Source organism: Pogona vitticeps, chromosome 2 (assembly GCF_051106095.1).
Source record: "Pogona vitticeps strain Pit_001003342236 chromosome 2, PviZW2.1, whole genome shotgun sequence".
NCBI classification, from domain to species: domain Eukaryota; kingdom Metazoa; phylum Chordata; class Lepidosauria; order Squamata; family Agamidae; genus Pogona; species Pogona vitticeps.
In genome coordinates, this window is record NC_135784.1 from 304,178,654 (window position 1) to 304,201,776 (window position 23,123).

The window sequence follows — 23,123 nt, forward strand, 5'->3', positions numbered from 1 at the left end:
AAAATTGGTTTTTATCTTGCCATAAAACACAAAAGGCCCATCTCTAGGTAATATATGTATCATGAATGCCATGAAGCAACTTTTGTTGAGTCAAGGCATTCATCTGCTTAGTCCATCATTTGTGTGTGGGCACACATGCCGTTGAATTAGTTCTGAATTATGACAACCCTTTTCAGGATTTTCTAGATACGTATAGAGGATTCAGAAGGAGTTGACCGTGCCCTTCTGCTGGGAGCATCCTGGGACTGTGCAACTTGCCCAAGGCCACACAGGCTGGCTTTTCTCCAGAGGGGCACTGTGGGGAATCGAACTCCCAACATCCGGCTTCCTTTGTTAACTCCAAGGTGTTCTCTTCAAAACTGGTTGTTGTAGCATCTTTGGGGTGTGTTCTGCCACTGAGTTAGGCTGTTCCCAATTAGCTATGGACATCTTCTGTTTTAATTCAACCCTTCCAAATGCTGCCAAACATAGGGGGGGGGCAGATACCCTTTGGATTAAAACTCCTGGCAGCCTTGACCTCTGGCGGTCCAAGCTAGAGCTTCTTGGAGTTGGATCCAAGGATGTTCGAGGTTTTCACCTTCTGCAGGAATCCATGGGAGTTCTCACCTGTTCTTTATCTTGCTCATTTCAATAATGTCCGCTTTGGAACAACTGATGTTGCTGCCCGTGAAATACATTTGAAACTTTTTTTGTGGATGTTGGAAATGCCTGACACTCAACTTTTGTTGTTGTTGTTTAGTCGTTAAATCGTGTCCGACCCTTCGTGACCCCATGGACCAGAGCACACCAGGTCCTCCTGTCTTCCACTGCCTCCCGGAGTTGGGTCAAATTCATGTTGGTCACTTCGATGACACTGTCCATCCATCTCATCCTCTGTCATCCCCTTCTCCTCTTGCCTTCATACTTTCCCAACATCAGGGTCTTTTCCAGGGAGTCTTCTCTTCTCATGAGATGGCCAAAGTATTGGAGCCTCAGCTTCAGGATCTGTCCTTCCAGGGAGCACTCAGGCTTGATTTCCTTCAGAATGGATAGGTTGGATCTCCTTGCAGTCCAGGGGACTCTCAAGAGCCTCCTCCAGCACCACAATTCAAAACCATCAATTCTGCGGTAGTCAGCCTTCTTTATGGTCCAGCTCTCACTTCCCTACATGGCTACTGGAAAAACCAATGGACACTCAACTAGTTCCAGTTAAACTTTCTGTCTCTTTTAAAGTCGGTGATAACGCTGCAGAGATATCTCCGGTTCTCACTGTGGGTGTGACGGTTGGCGCTTCAACCGGAACGAAGAGTGGCTTTAAATGCACTGTGGATGAAGTTGCCACCATAACCTTACCTAAGTGTTTGAAGAAACCGGGCAATTTTTGAGAGAATTCCTCAGCGAGATACATTTACCACATGATCAGGCAGCTCAGTGTACTGCCAAGGAAAGCCACTGTAACTTGGGAAAAGCCAGCAATAGATGTGCTAGCCTTTAAGGTGGGCTTTCCTGAGCTTGAGATGTGAGAGACTGCAATTCCCATCCTCCCCAGCCAGGGTTCTCCTATCAGCAGCATCTCATGCTCTGGGTGGGATTCAGCGCCAAACGCTGAGAGGTGAGAGTAGGCCTTTCTGACGCCAGAGAAGTCGGGTGGGCGATAACTGGTGGGAAATTCTAGATAAAACCCAGTGAACAAGGTAATATAAGTTGGCGTCCCTGAGTTGAAGTCAAAGGAGGTTGGAAGTTCATGCCCATGTGTCACACCAGAGCTCGGACTGTTCTTTTTTTAAAAAAGGAACTTGTTGGAGTAGTCATGACTTCTTGATGGTTAGGTTTGGCCCAACACATGTGGCTGCCCGAGGCACAGTCATTGGCACATCCTACCAGCCAAAGTGCTTTGTGCTGTGATGCCAGCTCAGTTCTTTTGAGAAGAATCCCATAAGCCTCTTTTTGTTTCCTGGATGTTAAGGGAAAAAAACCACAATAATACAGTGGTGCCTCGCATAACGAGCGCACCGTTGAACGATGAATCCGCATTGCGATGCGGATTTCCCCATCGCTAATGCGAGGGCATGCTCGCATTAAGATGGGGGAACAGGTGTTTGGCGGTTCCAAAATGGCCCCCAGACACCCAAAATGGCCACCGGAACACCAAAAATGGCCACTGGGACACCCAAAATGGCCGCCGGAACACCAAAAATGGCCACCGGAACACCAAAATGGCCGCGGGGACACCCAAAATGGCCGCCAGAACATGGGAAAACATCGGAGAACGGTGAGTTTTGGGCCCATTTGGAACGCATTAAACAAAGTTTAAACCAATGGGTTTCCCCGTTCCGCTTAATGATGTTTTCCCATAGCGAAGGTTAATCCGGAACGGATTAACCTCGCTATGCGGGGCACCACTGTATATTGAATAACTGATTATTGACTATGCTTTTCTCGCACTCCAGACCATATAGCTGAGACCTCTCCTCTGTTTTGTTTAATAGCAGAGCCAGCCCTACCCCAGACATGACTGGTGTTGGGTCATGTACCCAAGAGGAAGAAGTCTTATCATGAGAGCTTTCAGAACTCTTGGTTCCTACTTTTGGTCAGTTGCTCATCCTTTTTTTTTTTTTTAATTTGGGATTCTAGCAGGACAAGAGAGCCTTGCCGCTTCTGTGAGTTCATCTCTATGGCTAAAACCTTTACTCTGACAAATCACAGAAGAGATCTGTCAGGGGTTATCCATGATGGCATAAACACTGTCAAATCGGTGCTTGTGACTTTGTTGCACTGGCCTCATAACCTCTTCAACAATAGTGTGCTAGCATCCAGAGTTCTGGTGGTGCACCAGGGCTGTGCAGATGAACATTGCATGCGTTGTTGCCCAGCCACTTTTGGTCTAGCTTAGGTGTGGGCACCATGAGCCTCTGCTATCTTGTACTCAGGCTCACGGAGAGATTCTGGCAGCTGTAGTCCAAAGACAAGGAATGTCAGTCTCCAAGTACTCAGCGCGCCACTGGAAATGCTAGTGGAGTGCTGGAGGTCCTTCTGTTCTCAGCCTCTTGCAACTTTCACTTCCTCCAGCCAGGGAGATTTACATCACCCCCGTTGGGGTGTCTCAATGTGAACTGTCATTGGCTTCTTCTCTTTCTTCTGTGGTTTCCTTTTGAGGAGGTTTTGGGTTTTGTTCTCAGATGGGAACTAGAATCTCTGTCTGATTAGGGATCCTGGTGTAGCTAAAAAAAAAAAAAAAAAGGTGTCACCAGACTTTGGGGGAAACTCTCAAGATTTAAAAAGTATATGCACTCTTTAGGGGTAGTGGGAATTTCTCCTAAGCTTTGGGGGAAAACACAACCCAAGAAAGATACAGCATGCGTAGTGTCAACTGGAAATACAAATAGGACCACTACGTCCGTGGAAGACTGAAGAATGCAGATTATAACAAATACAGCGGTGCCTCGACTTACAAACTTAATTGGTTCCGGAACTCCGGTCGTAACTCAAAATGGTCGTAAGTCAAAGCGCCATTTCCCATAGGAATGCATTGAAATGCAATTAATCCGTTCTGACTGAAGAAGAAAATCACCAAAACAGACAAACAAACAAACAAACAAAAAACCACTGCAATACCGGAAATGCAAAAAAATGCAAAGCAAAAAGCAAGCAAACCCCCCAAGTCACATCGGAAATGGGGGTCTAGTGGTCTGTTTGGGCAACATCACCTTTAGAAATATATATTTCTAGGATTTTTCTTTTAATATTTTCAGACTGTGGATAAGTGAATAAGTGGATATTGATCCTGTTGATAAGGGGGTCCTACTGTAAAATAAAATTAAAGGAAAACCATAAGGGAGAGAGAATTGAATGGAGTGACTTAAAAGAAGGCATGATTGGCTATAAACCTGAGCAGGAACACTCTGCTGCAGATGCCCCCATATTACTTGCATTAGTAATGGGTATGACCAGGACTACTTAGTCAAGTTTTTTCATTTGCTGGAGCAGCCCATGTAAATATGGGTTTAAAAGAAAGAGATAAATTCTCTTCTGTTGCAAAAACATAAAGGTATTTTGCAATAGAATTGCAAGGTAGTGGAATTTTCTCTTGTTTTAACATATCTCCTTATTGAGTCCTTGAAGCTCCTGTATAAGGATAACAGCTTTAAAATTACTGACACACAATGGACCACATAACACTGGCGCAAACATGTGGACTAGACCCTGCTACAAATCCAGATGCCAGCTCTTCCCTACATTTATTCTGGCAACACGATTACAGGATCTAACAATGTCACACACAACATAAAAGGTACTTTTACCTGTTCCACTGCCAATGTTATCTATCCTGTTCTTTGCCAGTGCCTCTCTGCACAGGAGAATCAGTATGCAAAACAGATAAGGGACATAAATCAGACAAAGAATCTGTTTTCAAATTTACCTGGACACTCTACATAAGATCTGAAAGGTGCCGTTTTGGAGAAGAAAAATTACAGAACAAGAATCCAGAGAGAGACATCTGAGGTAAAATATATACATAGGTTTAAAACTCATCTCAATGGACTGAATATTAGTCAAGGGTTCTTAGGTCATTATCAAATACAAAATGTTGCATCTGCTGTAATTCCCAGCTATATCACCTTACTAAATAACCAGTGCCAACTCACAAACCCCATCAGGGATTGTGATATCCCTTATTACCATGTTGCTCCTCTTTGTTATCAGTAGCCTGGAATTAATTAAGCTACCAGTCCATGTCGTTGTTTACAGAACAATGCTTTCTGGGATGGGAAATGAATATCAACAGGGGATTTAAAAGTCATTGCCAGGGGTGAGATGCCACACTATCAACTATTTGTGCCTAGGACACAGTCTCTGGTTTGGGATCTCGTATAACTGCAAATATTTGCCTTGCAGTCCCACTCGTGTGTCTGAGGAAGTGGATTTGTCCATGAAAGCTCACATTAAAATATAGCAATTATTTTTAAAAAGAGTTTTAAAAGTCCGTTTTGGGTTATCATTTCTCACCTCCCCTTGCCACTAAAGCTTCTGGGAGTTATGGTCCAAAAGAAGTAAATAGCTTTCCCAAACTCTTTGGATAAGGTTTGGCCCCAAATTCAACAGAGTTAAAAAACACAAGAGAGAGAGAGAGAGAGAGAGAGAGAGAGAGAGTTGGTATGTCACTTCCTGGTAGATCTGTTCAAGGTCATTGATGCTCAAACTCATCCTAAAGCAATTTAGTCAAATGCAGACTTTGTTAAAGAGCCCTGCACTAAAACTATCTGAAAATAAAATAACCACAGGGCTAATTCTCCAGGACAACCATCGGCCACTCATTTCATGGAACTCCTTCAAATGATGTGCAGTAAAAATCTGCATTGCTGAGCACATCTGAACCGTGCTTGACATTTGCATGGTGAAGCTGTATTGTGGGCATTAAGGTGTGCCAGCTGACCATAAAGAGCAAACCACTCTGGCTTCTAACAGCCACCTGAACTGCAGTAACCCTTGGGTGAGGTTTTTCCCAGGAGCGTTTTTCAACACCGGCACCTGTGAAAATATGGGCAAAGCACCTTACCGGTAAAGGCGGAGGAGCTGTTCTTTGGGTGAAAGTTGGCAACCCCCCCATTTGACCAAAAATGAAGCTGTGAGGAGACGCCACAGGGTGTACCGTCCATATCTCGAGAGAAGGAGAAAAAGGGACAAAACTCATGGAAGAGGGATTAAAGCCGTTAGAGATAAAAAGTGAGGCAACAGGGGGTGCTAACTGGGAAAAGAGGAGGAAAAAAGTATGTTGGGGAAGAGAAGAGAGGGAGACCGAAAAAGAGGATCTAGTGGAAATCATACAAGAGGACCCGTGGACGGGCCAATGGGTAGAGTCCAGAGTACCCCGCGAGTATGCAGAAAAGGAGTGGAGTAGACAGATAGACAGACAGAAAGCTCCCTTATTGGAAGAGAGAAGACATAGGAGAGAATCTGAAGCTTGGGTTAGAAGAGAGGAGCAGCAGAGAGCGTGGAGAAGATGAATCGCGAACCCTGGGAGATCCCGTGGCGTCCAGTCCCTTCAGACCACGCCTGAGACAAAACCCGGGCCAGAAGGTACGGGAACCGCATGTGGGTTGGATTTTACCACCCTCGGAAATAAAATCCTCAAAGCATAGGACCCCAGTGTGGGGCATCGAGTCCAAATGCGTTCAAAAGGCGCCAAGTTCTCCCCTGCTTTTTTACAACAAAGAGTTGTCTGATTTTAAGGAAGTTGAAAGTGAGGACCTGTTGTTGAAACCTGAAGCAAACAAACCAAATAGGCATACCACTGAGAATATATTAAATAATAAACAAGTTTTTATTTGAAGGCTTTGTTCGACCGCATTCTTCAATGGAATCCTTAAAGAGGGAGATGAAGGAGAGTGGACACGATCACAGAAGCCAAGTGGGAACACAGTGCCATCCTGCACGGTCTGACCATAGGGGACTAGAAGTATGGCCAGTCTCAAAGGGAAAACATTATACTGTGGTGCCCCGCATAGCGACGATAATCCATGCAGCAAAAATTGTCGCTATGCGGATTCGTCGCTATGCGAAATTAAAAAGCCCATAGGAATGCATTGAAATCCCTTCAATGCGTTCCTGTGGGCTTAAAACTTACCTTTTAAGCGAAAATCCTCCATATGGCCGCCATTTTAGCTGCCCGGTAAGTGAGGAATCCGTCCCTGTTTTACCCGGTGGCCATTTTGGAACCGCCGATCAGCTGGGGAAAAATCATCACTATGCAAAAATCGGTAAGCGAAACAGCTTACCGATCATCGCAAAGCGATTTTCACCCATAGGAAACATCGTTATGCGATTGCAAAAGCGATCACAAAAACATCATCGCTACGCGGATTCGTCGTTAAACGGGGCGTCCGTTATGCGAGACACCACTGTATACCGTATTTTCTGTGTATAAGACTATTGTCTAAAATCTTTAGACTAAAAATTGAGGGTCGTCTTATACACGGAAGTAAGCTGAGGAGAGAACAAAAACAAGTGGAGGGGAAAGCAGGGATCAAAGCAATCCTGCAGCGCTTTGATCCCTTTCCCCTACACTTAAGACCCACTTAGATTTCTTAATTTTGGATTAGAAAAGTGGGGGGCGTCTTCTACATGGGGACGTCTTATACACAGAAAAATATGGTGTTTTTCCAGCATGGTGTTAGTGCTGCTGCATCCTACTTCCAAGCAGCGAGAAGGACTTGCCAAGGGGTGCTTTTGCTTATAGTGAAGTCACTGGAGACATACAGTACGTATCTCAGAGAGACATGTTTTTTTGTGGCAAATGATTCTGTATAGGCTTTGCATGAGAGACTCCTTACCCATAAGATTTCAAAGAAACACATTTTGCTGTAGAATTTTCCTGTGGAAGCCCACTGTTCACTCTCTTCCTCTGTTCAAATCCAACTTTTGTCTCCCTCCAAGGAATGTTTTCCCTGAAATTTGCCTGCTAGCTGGAGACTGTGTGGAGAAGCACAGTCCTTCCCAGAGATGTCAGCTGGTGCCTTAAGATCTGGGCCACCTACTTCTAGGAGATGATGGGAAGTTTGGAAGGGCCTCTTCCGCTTCCCACCAAAACACACCAGCAGAATGTTATTGCCAGCCTATCAGCTGTTCTTTGTCAGGACAAATAACTGAGATCAGTTCCAAATACACAACGCTAGACTCTGGAATTTTCTTTTAGCCTACACAGTGGGAGCGTAAATCTGTTCCATCTTTTCTTCTTCATGGTTTTGACCTCTCCAAGTGTTTTGCAGTCCTTGTCTGATCAGATCCTCCACAAGCCTGGGAGATCACCCCTCATTTGACCCACTTTGGAGAAGGAAAACGGAGGTTCACAGCATAGCTATCTGTAAACCATTCTGTTTCCATACCTATTTTTTATATATATATGCCAGTGTATGCAGAGAGCTTGTACCCATAGCTTCAAAACAGAGTGTGACCCATTGTTACTAGGTAGCTGGCTGGATAGGTCAATGGTTAAGTCTCCGGCTATGGAGCCAGAGGTTGGGAGTTCGATTCCTCACTGTGCCTCCAGGGAGAAGAGCCAGCCTGGGTGGCCTTGGGCCAGCTGCACAGTCCCAGGGCACCCCAGAAAAAAAGGAATGGAAAACCACGTTTGAGTTCTTTCTACCTAGAAAACACTGAAAAGGGTCACCCTAAGTCAGAGTTGACTTGACGGTACACAATGATGATTTAGAAACTCTGAAATCTGAGTCTTGGGGCACAAGCTGGACACGTGACAACCCTATCGATGCACACTCTGAAGGATGGTCTGTATCTAAAATGCATTTTTGGTTTTCTTTGCTAAGTCTACAGATTTGGTCAGCACAGCTGGGTACAACAATATCATCCAGCACCTGAACGATGGCCGGAAGAACTGCAAGGAATTTGAAGATTTTTTGAAGGAAAGGTATGTGTCGTTTTCCTAGACTTGTCGGAAATCAGGAATTTTGGCTGAGGAGGAGACTTTTTAATCCACTCCCAGTTTCAACCGAATTTAAATTTCATATCGGACTTCTACCGGTGCCCTGAAAACACCTAGTATGACCCATGTGACTATTGATTAAATACCATTGATGCCCCATGACAGGAGTTCTGTTTGATTCTCAGCTGTCCTTGTCCAGATCCAAAGCTTTCCTCACAGTCTAGATTCGTTTATGCATTACAGTAGTTTTACAAGGTTCTTTGGGTGATTCACCTATAAAATGAACATCACGAATAATTAAAATACACAGACGCATCCAAACATAAAACTCTTAATCAGATAATAAGAGCACAAGGATGAAACTGGCAGTAGAAAGCAAATACTAGTGGAAAGAGACCTGATAGCTCCGAAACCGAAAAAGTGTATGAAAATAATTTTATTTTAAAAAAACTTAATCTAGTGTGGAAAAAAACAGTGTAAGGATCACTGTATCTTTAGTGCCTCAGATGTGCTTTGTTAAACATAGGGTGCACATAGAAATCACTTTAAAAAAACCTTGAAAATATGCATGCATGTCCAAAGGTAAAGGTTTCCCTTGACATTTAGTCTAGTCGTGTTCGACTCTAGGGCGTGGTGCTCATCTCCGTCTCCAAGCCATAGAGCCAGCGTTTTTCCGTAGACAGTTTTCCGTGGTCACGTGGCCAGCGCGACTAGACACAGAATGCTGTTCCCTTCCCACCATGGTGGTACCTATTTATCGACTCACATTTTTACATGCTTTCGAACTGCTAGATTGGCAGGAGCTGGGACAAGCGACAGGAGCTCCCTCCGTCGCGTGGATTCAATCTTATGACTGCTGGTCTTCTGACCTTGCAGCACAGAGGCTTCTGTGGTTTGACCCGCAGCACCACCACGTCTGTGCATGTCCCACACAGATTTTAAAATAGATAAAATGCCATTGTTGCCAATGGGGTTTCTTTTTCCAGCTTCTCAAGACCTTTTTTGGGGTAAAAGTGATAGTTGGGTTTATACTAGACACGGGCGCATGGACCTCATTTCGGAGGTTGCCGCTGGTTTGAACCCACAGCATTACAGGTACCACATACTCGCTTCCTCTGCCTCCCTGGCTGGATCCCCCCACTCACCAGCTGGGGTGCACGTCTCTCCCCTTTGGTGGTTTATCCAGTCCCCAGCAGAAACATGGGCTTCCCTGCCCCGCCTCCCCAGTGGATTGCCCACTGAGACCAGGAGGCGGGGAGAGGCTCCTGCCAGGGACTGGTAGAACAGCTGGTAAGCGGGGTCTTAGCCAGGGAGGTAGGAGAAGGGAACACATGACACGAACCTCCGAACCGAGGTTCATGCCCATCTCTAGGTGACACCTCCCTCCCCCACCCATATTGATCCTGACTTGGATTGGGGCTAAGAGAGGCTTCCTTTATAGTAAAGAGAGAGAGAACTTTGAGCTCCATCCTATCTGTTTAGCATAGCACATCGCCTGATAATTCATTTCAAACACCTAAGTGATCGTTTGAATGAGAGAGGGCAAGGAAGATCTGTAACTATCTGCTTACAAAGCATGTCTTCCGTTGCTCAGCCATTGGCCCCTTTTTTGCTGTTTTCAAAATTAGCAGCCGTAAGCAGATTCTAGTAGAAAGGCAGGGTGGCGGGGAGGATGTGAAATGAAAGGAACAGATCATGACACCCAAAGTATAATGAACAGGGAAAGAAGTATAGGAAGGAAGTGTAGCCTGTCGTTGGTGGGCTTCGTATGTCATCTTTTCCATTATTTAATGGGGCTCCTGGTACTAAGCCAACCTGAGATCAATGTTACTTGTCTCGTTCGAGGCAGGTTTTGTGCTTGAAAAATGTGCTTGAAAAGAACAATTTTTTGTTTTTGCTGGTTGTGAAACATCATCTCAGTTTTTGCACTTTCTTCTGGAACCCCTGTTCCTCCCCTCTCAAAACAATCTCGGTGGAGGGTGAAATTAGACAATAGTGTTCCTTCTAATGTCTAGTTTGACCTGACTCTTGAATTTATTCAGTTAAAAGGTGTACAGGCAGGGAAAGATGTAATATTGTCTTCCATCCTACCTCTCTCCCTTTATATTAAAGTAAAATGCAGTCCCTTGTTTCAGCCCCATTCATCTCACCTATTCCCAGCTAGTCTTTTGTAAAGCTAATGGATCTCAATTGCACATTCCAGACCACGCCGCCCTCCAGAACAGCAGTGTTACGAGAGGGACAGCTCACAGGCATTTTATTTATTTATTTATTTATTTATTTATTTATTTATTTATTTATTTATTTATTTATTGCATTTATATGCCGCCCATCTAGACATGTCTACAGGCATGTGTTCTGATGAAGGCGGGGAGAATCTCTTTCTGGTTCCCAGTTACTGAAAGTGTTGTAGCTCAACTCAGCAACGTCTACATCATCATAGTTTCCTAAGAAAAGAAAATCTGGGATACTTCAGACCCCATGAGCCCGGAGGCAGTAAATCTCTATTCCATAGCAGTACAGAGGTCTTCACAGCCTTGACTCCCCTTTGGGCAGGATCCTCCTTTTCTTCCCTCTTCATTTCTATGTTCTTTTCTCCAACTCTCTCTCTTGTGCCACCACAGAGCTTCCATTGAAGAAAGATATGGAAAAGACCTCATTAACCTAACTAGGAAGAAGCCCTGCGGGCAGACAGAGTTGAAGTAAGTCCATTTGTTTCCTTAGAACCATCATTCATTCATTCATTCATTCATTCATTCATTCATTCATTCATTCAATCAATCAATCAATCAATCAATCAATCAATCAATCAATCAATCAATCAATCAATCAATCAATCCCTTTTTTCAACCTTCATTCCCAGAATACTGCAGGCAGAGTTGATCAATGGCCATGCTGGGTGGATTATTACGGGAGTTTTAGTCCAAAACACAAACAAGACTTTTCCCATCCCTGTTTTTTTGGCGTGCAATTTAAAAATGCAAGAAAAGGGAGGAAAAATGAAGGTGGAATAAAAATTGCAGGAAAACCACTCCTCAGAAGGAAGGCTGTGCTGAATCACTCCTTTTTTTTGGTTACAAAACTACTTTATGTTGAGCCAACCAGAAATCAAGCTTTCTCATGCCCAGAAATCTGGTTAAGTGGGAACCATGAGCCAAGGCTGCCTGGAGTTCAGGGGTAGTGAACGTGGTCTGCATACGTCTGCACGTATTGTGCCAAGGGACAGCCGTTTTCCAAAGGTTGAGGCAGCCATCTTGTGTGCGTTGGGCAAAAGGAAATGTCCTACAGCTGCTCCAGACAGATAGAATTGTGCTTGTATCCATTCGCAGTTACACTCGGCTTCTCTAGGTGTTTCAATCCCTGATGTACTGTATTTTTCTGTTTACAGACACCCCACTTTTCTAATCCAAAATTAAGAAATCTAAGTGAGGATTAGCAAGTGTAGAGGGAAAGGGATCAAAGCGCTGCAGGATAACTTTAATCCCTGCTTTCCCCTCCACTTGTTTTTGTTCTCTCCTCGGCTTATTTCCGTATATAAGATGACCCTAAATTTTTAATCAAAAGATTTTAGACAAAAGTATAGTCTTATACACGGAAAAATATACTTGGTTGCAGAACCATCGGGGGACATGGGAACCTGGGCGTCGGCGGGGGGGTGGCCATGGGAAAAGCTGTTGAGCCATGTTTCCTGATGTCCATATGAAGAGAGCATTGTGTGAACGGTTGCCACTGGCAATAGTGAGCCTTCGTGACACACCGGGGTTATCAGTGAGAAGGACACGTCCACACTAGAGGCCAGGAGGGAAGTTGGGCAAGGCTTTTTCAGAGCGTTTTGGAGGGATGCTGTGTGCGAAACATGACATGTGATGCTCACAGCCTCTCACCTGCAAATGCTGGGGTGGGGAGTCAAACTTTTCCTCATACAGAGATTTCTCTGTGCAGTATCTCCTCCCTCCCACCCAATGATAAAATTTTGCAGGATTTCTCAGAAGTTTCACAGTCATCCCTTCCCCGCCGGAAGAAGTGCCAAGCTGTGCAGGATGGTGATCATTCTTCTGCAGGGTCTTGTCATTCCTACATACAGGATTCAGCAGAAAGGGGCATTTAGTTGTTCCGAATTTGCCACTTCCCTGTACAAAACCAAACCACCGTTTTAAAAACAAAAGCTGCGGGGACATACACAGGAAGCTGGCAAGTTCTCATTAATGCAGGAGAGGAAGTTTTTTTGGTAGGGAGTTTTGCCGTGGGGAGACTCATCAACGAAGAGAGGGTGAGAGATTTTGTGAGTGCTCATCATGTTCCTAGTAAGAAAAAAAAAACCTTATTTGATATGTTGCAGAATGGGGGGGATGGATGGATCCGTTCAGTGGGGTGCCGTTTACCTGGGAAGGGGTGTTCCTGACCTAAACAGGAACAGTTGGGAGACTTTTCCCACAGGGTTGCGCCTGAACCAGTTCGTATGGTTTTTTTTTATATGGGTGGGGCTGTCAGGACTTCACGCTTCACTGGGGAACTTCTGCGCTCTCCTGATGGGAAGGATTGTGTTAGCACAGAGCGCTGAAACAGTACCTGTGAGTTTTACTACGGGGAAGTCCTTGTTCTTTGCCTTTCAGTGACACAAAAACAGAGCTTAACAATTGTTTTTTTTTCAAGTTGTCTCCGTCTTTATGTGTGTTTTTTTCTTTTCCCTCTTTCGTTTCAGCACCCTAAAAAGAGCCCTTGAGGTTTTTAAGCAACGTAAGTAGCCTACCGTCTCTAGAACGTTGAAGAATTCACCTAGCTTATATGGAAAGCTAATGCAAGCATTGCCCCTTCCTAGTCTCCAGACAGTGACAGAAAGCTTAGGAAATTTTTATTAAAAAACAAACAAACCCACTAAAAATCACAGAATCCCCCCAGTTCACTTGATCATGGGAAGATTTTGGGATCTGTAGTCCAAAAGTCTATCTTTAAAATAGGTTTGTATAGGCCTGATCACACTCACCAAAAGAGCACCAGTTATACCTCTTTGGCCATTTTTTAAAGATTGTTTCATAAATTTCCGTTCACACGACACATGGCCAAGATCAACTCAATTTCCTGGCCAGCAGTTTATTTCCAGTTTGTTTTCCCTTTGACCAGAGTGTGGTTTTAAATTGTGCAATGTATCAGTTTATTCCCTGCCAGTATAGCGACGAATTTTTTGTGATCGCATTGCGATGTTTCTAATGGGAAAAAATCGCTTTGTGATGATCGGTAAGCTGTTTCGCTTACCGATTTTCGCATAACGATGATTTCCCAACAGCTGATCAGCGGTTCCAAAATGGCAACCGGGTTAAAAAAATGGCCGCCCGCTGTGTTTTTGCCTGGATTCCTCGCTTACCGGGCAGCGAAAATGGCCGTCGTATGGAGGATTTTCGCATAAAGGTGAGTTTTTTGCCCATAGGAACACATTAAATGGGTTTTAATGCATTCCTATGGGCTTTTCATTTTTGCATAGCAACAAATCCATATAGCGACGATTTTTGCTGCACGGATTATCGTTGCTGTGCGGGGCACCACTGTGTGTGTGTGTGTGTGTGTGTGTGTGTGTGTGTGTGTGTGTGTGTGTGTGTGTGTGTGTGTGTGTGTGTGTGTGTGTGTGTGTGTGTGTGTGTATGTGTGAGTGTCTATATATATTCTTTTACCCTCCTAGTTTCTTGAGAAAGGTGGTGGCCCTCATTGCCCCGTAGCTACCCTGCAATTAGGTTTTTTTCTAAAACATTTTGGGGCTGGTATATCGATAGATTGGTAAACATAGGTCAACGGCTTTACATGGACAGTCTCCATGGAGATTGTCTTCCATGTGCTTTGAGGTTTCAGCCAAGTGGCACAGGCTTACGTAGGGTTGGGGGGGGGAACCATGGTGGGCCGTGCATTACTTTACGTTACAGAGTTGTAGGCACCATGGATCCAACATTCCCAAATGGGAATCCCCTTCTGCTGTATCAAGGTTTCAGTCAGTTGGTTTTTTTAAAAATTTAAAGTAGGGATGGCCCTGCTCCAGGAAACACCGGAGAAAATAAACGGATTCCATGGTGTAGCCAGCAATCATAGCTGGCAATCACATTTCATATAGGAAGAAATGAATCAAGATCATTATAACTGATGAGAATATTACAGCTGGTCTATAACACCGCATGACTGCAAAAATAAATGTGTAGGGTTCAACAGAGGTATGGAAAGAATCAATATGACGGGAGTTCGTTTGGCAGGTGTAATCAGGTCCTAGGTGATGTCACAAGTATACTTATTATTCCCCTGCAACACGTGACTTTTCTTCATATAATCGACTTATTTCCTGAGCTCTCTGTCTAAGGATATTGATCTGGGGACTGAATCCAGAACTTTATGCGTTCTCTTCTAAATTTGTTTTTCTTCTGCAAGGTAAAGATGCTTCATAATAAAGATCTCTTCCCCCTCTAAAGTTGCAGTTTAGCTCTTTGTCTTCAATGTCTTTAATGCCTCAATAATGCAAGTTCTGCAATGCACCCGCGGGGTCATTTCGGCGCCGCTTGCCCCACCCCCCTCCTTTGCTGCCTGCTCTGTGGCCGTAATAAGTGACGGTGCCTTCACCATGAGAACCACATGGCCAGAATTCACCCGGTGTTGGGTGGAAAGATCTCTCTGGTCTCCCCTTCCCTGCTGGGAGAGAGGGAGACAGTCTGCTTTTTTGCCGGTTTACAGGGCTTTAAGGGTGTGCAAGGGGAGTGAGTGTGCCATTGAGAGCTGTCAAAATTGTGGGATTCTTCAGTGGCAGCCATGGGTTGTAGAAGATATCTCCTTGGGGAAATTGCTCACGTCATTCCTTAATAACCACCCCCACTCTCTGGGTCCTGGATTATTCTCTTCTCTTCTCTTCTGTTCTATTTATTGCATCGACACCTGAACTTTCCATTTCCACTTAAAAAACAATAACAGCACTCAAGGCAGATTGCAAAATTTCTTAAAAGAATAAAAACAGGTAAACCCAAATTTAACTAAAAACACCATGAAATCGACTAAACTGACACCGCCATAAAAATCTTTAAAATCAGGTAAATACATTAAATATGGATGAAACATTCTGAAGGAAATCAACTCTGAGTGCTCAGTGGAAGGACGGATCCTGAAGCTGAGGCTCCGATACTTTGGCCATCTCATGAGAAGAGAAGACTCCCTGTGAAAGACCCTGATGTTGGGAAAGTGTGAAGGCAAGAGGAGAAGGGGACGACAGAGGACGAGATGGCTGGATGGTGTCCCCGAAGCGATCAACATGAATTTGACCAAACTCCGGGAGGCAGTGGAAGACAGGAGGGCCTGGTGTGCTCTGGTCCATGGGGTCACGAAGAGTCGGACATGACTAAACGACAAAATATGGATGAAAATGCATCTCGGGGTTCATGTGTAAGGAGAAATGTTGAGGCCTGCAGTTGCTGGCAGTAGCCAACCTTTGGTTTTCTGGAAACTTACAGCTTTGGGAACGATGCCAGCTTTCTGGGTAATCTTAAGGTCACGACAGCAGGGGAATTTCCCACACAGCTGGGTTAATGGTGGTTTACTGTCAGCTGGATTGAAATTGCCCCAGGTCTTCCTTATGCGTCACTGGGAGGGGCTGATCAACTAGAATCCTTACATGACCGAGAAGAACCAGATGGATCTTTGACTGGGTTCCTGAGCCTCAAGAAACAGAGAAGATGCCTTCTGTCCTCTGAGCTGGGATTCCTGCATCTGGATCTCAAGCATCGTCCAGGAGCTTGCTCAGATATAATGTGGGGAATAGCCTTTAGATAATTTGGCTGGCTAATATCTTTATGTATGAAGCATTCATTTCAAAGATTTTCAGCCCACTCAACTCTTCTAAGGCCAAGAACGTGTCAAAATACATACAAAGTTTAGAGCTTTTTGGGGGCGCACAACTCTCACCATTTCCCAGCTGACCTGAGAGTTAAATGTAGATTGGTTCCCTCATCGAATCCCCGGTGGGCAGCTGAAGCTCTGAAGGAGAGTTTCTAAAACTTCCTTTTGCTGACTGCAATTCCCAGCCATTGTCTGTGCTGGAAGCTATAATCGTGTTGTGAGAATGGCTGACGGTCATATTCCAAAAGATCTCCTGTATGGAGAATTAGTGCAGGGAAATCACCCCAGAGGGAGACCACAGCTGAGATACAAGGAGATCTGCAAGCGGGATCTGAAGGCCTTAGGAATGGACCTCAACAGATGGGAAACTTTGACCTCTGAGCGTTCAGCCTGGAGGCAGGCGTTGCATCATGGCCTCTCCCAATTTGAAGAGACTCTTGTCCAGCAGACCGAGGCAAAGAGGCAGTCCCGAAACAAGCAAAGTCAGGGAGCTGGACAGGGGACAGATTGTATTTTTCTTCAGTGTGGAAGGGATGGTCACTCTCAAATTGGCCTTCTCAGCCACACTAGATGCTGCTCCAAGTCCTCCATACAGAGCACATTACCATAGTCTCTCGAGACTAAAGGATGCCTGCAAGAGAGTGATTTGATGTTGACATCTGACTGTTTAAGGCTCACCCTCCTGTTTGGAGGCTCCCAAGGGCTTCCCCAGGACAAAAGAAAGGGCGGAAGGGGTAGGAAGCTTTCCATTAGTTTTTTAATTAAATAGTACCACTGTCGGATAAAGCATAGTGTGTTGCTTATGTACTGCCCCATAGCCTTTAAAGCACTCTCTGGGTGGTTTGGAACTAATTATGTTGGCTATACATCATCTCCCCCAGATGAGCTGGCTACTAAATTTACTAAAGGATGGAAGGCTGAGTCAACCCTGAACTCACTACCTGAGCCCATTGGGATTGAATTTAGGTCATGAGCAGAGTCTTGACGGCAGTACTGCAGTTTAACCACCATGCCATGAGGTTCCTACTTGTATGGATTCCAGCCAGTGTTCTCGTGCTCAGTAAATACACGAGTCTGGAATGCATGGGTCTTCACAATCTTTTTTTAAAAAAGATAGTTGTGATGAACCCATGCTCTCTCTTGTTCCTGAGGGAGTTTCACAGAAGTAGGACCACCGGTGAGAAAGCCGGTTCTCATCGGTCTAACTGTTCTTGCAGGGGGGCGAGAGGGGTAGATGCTTAGGACTCTGTGGTCTCAAGACACTTGGGGCTTAAAAGCACTTTGACCAGAATCTGGAGCTAAAATTGCAATCCATATAAACTATACAGCTTAAGCGCATTATAGCGTGGATGTTGAGCTCCCACTCATAGGTATTCTAGCTGCTGCACTCTGGACCAGTTGCCACTGTCCGAACAATCTTCAAGGCCAGCCCCATGTAGAGCCCGTTACAGTAATCAATGTAGAATCTTGGGGTTAGGAGGATCTCATTCTCTAGACAAAGCCAGAGTCACCGAACCTGAGCAAACCATTAAAACTGGCTTCGGAGAACGAATGCCACAAATACCTTTATCAAACAGCATCTGTAGGGGCTTCTCTGATTTGCACGGATGTGGCAAAGCTATGTTGTAGTTCGTTAGCACAATTTATGTACCACTACGAAACAGTGTCTCCCTGTTTGGATCAACGCGGTTGGGAAATGCAGAATTCTGGATAGAGGCCAAGTAAGTTCTTTTTCTAAACCACTGCAGACCTCCATGCCTCCATACACAGCACAAGGTGGCTGGATAGCTCAGTGGTTTACGTCTCTGGGTGGGAATTAAATCTCCCATTTGTGCCTCTCCAAAGAGCTGGCCTGTGTCGCCTTGGGCAAGCTGTACGGTCCCAGGGCCACCCTGGAAGGGGAAACCGCTTCTGAGTATTCTTTGCCTGGAAACCCTGAAAAGGGTCGCAGTAAATCAGAATTAACTTGATGCACATCATCCTCATAGACAGCACAAGTTTTCCGGGACCCCCTCCCTCCAATGACATATATTGCCACTCAGAGTGGCCCCGTCCAGAGCTAAACTTGCATCAGAATTGCACGTTTTCCAACCAACATTGTTGTTTAGTTATTTAGTCATGTCTGACTCTTCATGACCCCATGGACCAGAGCATGCCAGGCCCTCCTGTCTTCTACTGCTTCCCGTAGTTGGGTCAAATTCATGATGGTAGCTTCAATGACCCTGTTTAACCATCTTGCCCTCTGTTGTCCCCTTCTCCTCTTGCCTTCACACTTTCTCAACATCAGGGTCTTTTCCAGGGAGTCTTCTCTTCTCCTGAGATGCCCAAAGTATTGGAGCCTCAGCTTCAGGATCTGTCCTTCCAGTGAGCACTCAGGGTTGATTTCCTTCAGAACTGATAGGTTTGTTCTCCTTGCAGTCCAGGGGACTCTCAAGAGTCTCCTCCAGCACCACAATTCAAACCAACCTACATTGCTACCATCTAATCTGGATTATGCTTCAATTGGTCAGCCCTTAACCCTCCCAATGATTGTTTTGGCAAGCAAATATTCTATGATTTTTAAAAATAATAATAACCCCGATTTCCAAAGTAATCCTTCATCCAGCCCCGAACTGTTTCTTGACATTTTTCTGCGGGCAGTTCTTCCAAAAGTTACTTTCAGGGACTGTAAATCCAGAATCCAGCAAATCCCGCTGGGAATTATAGTTCCCCCTGACTTTTCCGTTGTTGCAACTTTTTTTGGCGGAAGAAGGGAGGAAGAGCCATAGCCCCCCCCCAAAAAAGATATCAAAGCGCAGTAAAATACATTTTATCATTTGAACGTTCAGATGCACCTGCATGCACAAACACACACCCCAGCAACAAACTTTTTTTTTTTTTGCACTTAAGAGGACAGTGGTAGTAATTTAAGGGTACTTCCATTGATTCTTTGCTGTGACATTTCTGGTTTCCAGAGGTGGACAGTGTCGGTCAGAGCCACATCCAGTTGGCCCAGACACTGCGGGAAGAAGCGAGAAAAATGGAAGATTTCAGGGAGAAACAGAAGTTTCACCGTAAAAAGGTAAGCCATATGAAGGGGGTGGGAGTCATCTGAGTAAGTCAATTCTGAGTGAAGGCAGTGTTGCTCAGAAGATCATGCACGTTTTCGCTTTAAATGGGGAGCTAAACAGTAAGTTACAGACAGCCCGTCATTAGAGACTGAGATCCATTAGTGTTCCAGTGGTGTGATTCAGAGGTGGGTAGACCTTCATGAGGGGGCGATCTTCTTCCATAGCCTGTGCTTTGCTCCCAATCAATGGCCAATCACAAAACAAAGCAAGCTACTTTGCCAGTCACAGGAGGTATGGAAATCTCCTGCTGTGGCAATCACCCGTTCTTAGAATTTAAGGCATTCCCTCTTCTAACGATCAGTGATCTGTAAACGTGTAATTTGGCTGAGACGGTGGGACTGTAGTTATCATTCTAGAAAGCTTCTCTGGCTCCCCGAATTTAGCGGTGGGGGTTCCGTGCTCAGAAAGTGGAAAAGGTACTTTTAGGGTTAAAAGTCCCCCAAATCAGGAAACTAGAATGGCCAACTGAAAAGTAGCATTTCAGAAGTGTCCAGGGTGCAGGGCCAAGGAAAAGGTTTGATATTAAATATGTAATACTTCTGCAGCTCTGCGTGGGCCCCACAGGGTATGAAGTTTGAACATCTTGGAGAAGAAGCCGATTTTAAATTGTAAGGGGCAGCAGTTCTCTCAATGTCTGTTTTATCTCTCCCGTGGAGTATATGCGAATCCTTTTTTTAAAACAAAAAGTGGAGGAAATGAGAGAGAAAAGTGAGAAAGTCAAATAAATAAATAAATAAATAAATAAATACAGTGGTGCCTTGCTTAATGATTGCTTCGTTTAGCGATGTTTTCGCTTAATGATGGGTTTTTAAAAAGAATTCAATGCATCATTTAACGATGTTTCCTATGGGCGATTTTCGCTTAGTGATTTTGGGACCATGCTTCACATAGCGAATGCATTTTTAGGTCCCCTGTTTCACTTAACGATGTTTGTTTTTTCAATTTTAAAAGTGTCTTAAAATGGTCAAAAACGTTTTAAATGCTTGGAATCGTTAGTGCACCTTCTAAAATGTGTGCAAACTTAATTTGGCTTTGATCTGACTTTTCGTTAATTTTTTGGTGAATTTTTTTCTCCCCCATAGGAAAGCATTGAAACCAACTTTTCACAGCTGTCAAAAGTTGGGCTCAATGCATTTCAATGGGGGAGGAAAAAATTCACCAAAAATTAACGAAGACTCAGAACAAAGCCAAACTAGGTTTGCACACGACTTAGAAGGTGCTGTAACGAACCCAAGCATTTAAAACAGTTGCTGACTTTTCATTAATTTTATGTGAATTTTTTTCTCCCCCATTGGAAACAATGGAGCCCAACTTTTGACAGCTCCATTGTTTCCTATGGGGGAGAAAAAAATTCACAATGAATTAACGAAGACTCAGAAACTGTTTTAAATGCTTGGATTCGTTAGAGCACCTTGCAAAACCTGTGCAAACTTAGTTTGGCTTCATTCTGAGTCTTCGTTAATTTTTTGTGAATTTTTTTCTCCCCCATAGGAAAGCATGGAGCTGTCAAATTTTGACAGCTGTCAAAAGTTGGTGGGGGAAAAATTCAGCAAAAATTAACGAAAAGTCAGATCAAAGCCAAATTAAGTTTACACCCGTTTTAGAAGGTGCACTAACGATTCCAAGCATTTAAAACAGTTTTTGAACCTTTTAAGACACACTTAAATTTGCAAAAACGGACATAGCAAAACCATTGGAATGCATTGAATAGGCTTCAATGCATTCCAATGGAGGAAACATTGTATCGCTTAACGAAGTTTCCTATGGGTTTTTTCGCTTAAGGACGGCAATCCGTGCCTATTGGAACGGATTAACCGGTTTTCAATGCATCTCTATGGGAAAACACGTTTCGCTTAACGATGTTTTCCCATAGCGATGTTTTTTGGAACCAATTAACATCGTTAAGCAAGGTGCCACTGTAAATAGATAGATAGATAGATAGATAGATAGATAGATAGATAGATAGATAGATAGATAGATAGATAGATAGATAGATAGATAGATAGATAGATAGATAGATAGATAGATAGATAGATAGATAGATAGATAAAATTTGCAATGCCGCCATTTGGACAGGCTGGAAGTAGCACAGGAAGAGAAGAGGAAATTTCTGAAGTGCCGAGAGCTTCTGAGCTCAAAGTACTGAACGATTTTGCTGTCTTTTTTCAAAAACAAAAATTTGTGTATTTTTTTTACTTTTGTCTTTTTATGTTTTTAGTGTGCGTCTAGTTGTTCATATCCTTTAATATAAATGCAGTTTGCATGAAATAATGTAAATATGTATTGTGGTCTTCTTGCAAAAGTGTGACGGGCAGGGGTTGGGAAGCTTCTTTTACTGTATGGATTGTTTTGAGTTTTAGAGTTGGTGTGCATAGGTTTACATGCATCGTTTGCAAGAGTTTAATGGGAGTAGAAATGACCATGATAGTTGAAACAACAGCAAGAGACATAAAGAAACATAAGTCCCTATAGTTTGGCTCTGGTAGGAACAGTATGTTATGCTAGATATATCCTTGATCTGACTCCGCACAGATTCTCTTAATGATATTAAAACATTTTCACATTTCTTCATTCCTTTTGCACCCACTTATGCCATGAATTAAGTCCAAAGTTTATTCCTGAGCACTGTTGTGTGTTTGTTTGTTTGTTTGTTTTGTGTGTGTGTGGAAGATGAACACAAAGTGACAGTACGCTCCTTCCTTATGTAAGTTTTGCATTACAGACAAATTGTAATTTTGCTTTTCCTGTGTAATTATATATATTCCTGCATTGAGCAGGGAGTTGGACTTCATGGCCTTATAGACCCCTTCCAACTTCTCTGTTCTATGATTCTGTGATTCAGTGTTCAACGTATTTCATCCCACATGCATGAAACTGTGGGAAGAATTTACCATCTGTAGCAGATCCTGGATTACAGAGACCCTCAGCTATATTAAGTCATTCCAAGTTACTAGCTCTCATGGGGCTTCCTAGGTGGGAAGCCCCATGTATACATGTCATTGAAGTGGAACCTCTGTTCCTTGCAGGATCGGCCATCCTGCCTTCATGCTGTTCTCCTGCCATGGATCACATAACAGTCTCTTTTAGAAATAAATAGACTCTCTGTGGAGTTCAGATTCTTTATCAGATATCAGAACTGGTGCAGAGCATAAGAAGGCCGCAATACTTCCTTGGTTATCCGTAGCAAGGAAGTGGCAATTCTCTTGTGCAAGACTGTCATGATGTCTCCCCTTTCGTTGCCTGCTTGTGTGGTCTTCTATTTTTAGAAACAGGAAATGTGTTCTTCCCTCCTTCCCTAGGTTTCTGCAGAGCAGGACAGTCTGCTAACACTGGTACCTTTCCCCCCCACAGATCGAGCTTATAATGGATGCGATCCATAAAAACCGGAATTTGCAGTATAAGAAAACCTTAGAAGTGAGTTGTACTGATTTTTCCAAAGGTGACATTGCAGCTGCACCCATAACAATCCTGTCTCCTGGTGGGATGGTTTAGCAATGCATAGCCTTTTTCAGCAGGAGAAGAGGAAATGAGCAGCGTAAATGGTTTTTGGTTATTTCCCCAAAGTTGACAGGTAGGGGGCTTGGCAAAGATTGAATTTTTGGAGCACAACTCACATGGCCATGCTGGCTGGAGAACTTTGGGAATTGTGCTTCAGGAAGGAACTTTCCCAAGTGTTGAGTGTTCCTAGATCTTTCGAGAAAGAGGAGGGATTCCTCTGCATATAAACACCTGGAAAGTGT

General features: G+C 44.0%; 1 protein-coding gene across 3 annotated transcripts in view; it reads left to right on the forward strand.

The window, feature by feature from the left end:
• PSTPIP2 (proline-serine-threonine phosphatase interacting protein 2) overlaps nucleotides 1-23,123 on the forward strand; it is a 45,779-nt gene that overhangs the window by 9,877 nt on the left and 12,779 nt on the right. For all 3 annotated transcript variants that reach the window (XR_012084586.2, XM_020806547.3, XM_078384162.1), the window contains exons 2-6: nucleotides 8,301-8,401; nucleotides 11,041-11,118; nucleotides 13,119-13,153; nucleotides 19,228-19,334; nucleotides 22,735-22,797. Coding sequence is in view for 2 of the 3 variants with exons in the window: in XM_020806547.3 (XP_020662206.3) it covers nucleotides 8,301-8,401; nucleotides 11,041-11,118; nucleotides 13,119-13,153; nucleotides 19,228-19,334; nucleotides 22,735-22,797 (384 nt within the window). In the remaining variant the exon portion in view is untranslated. The remainder of the gene's footprint in view (nucleotides 1-8,300; nucleotides 8,402-11,040; nucleotides 11,119-13,118; nucleotides 13,154-19,227; nucleotides 19,335-22,734; nucleotides 22,798-23,123) is intronic.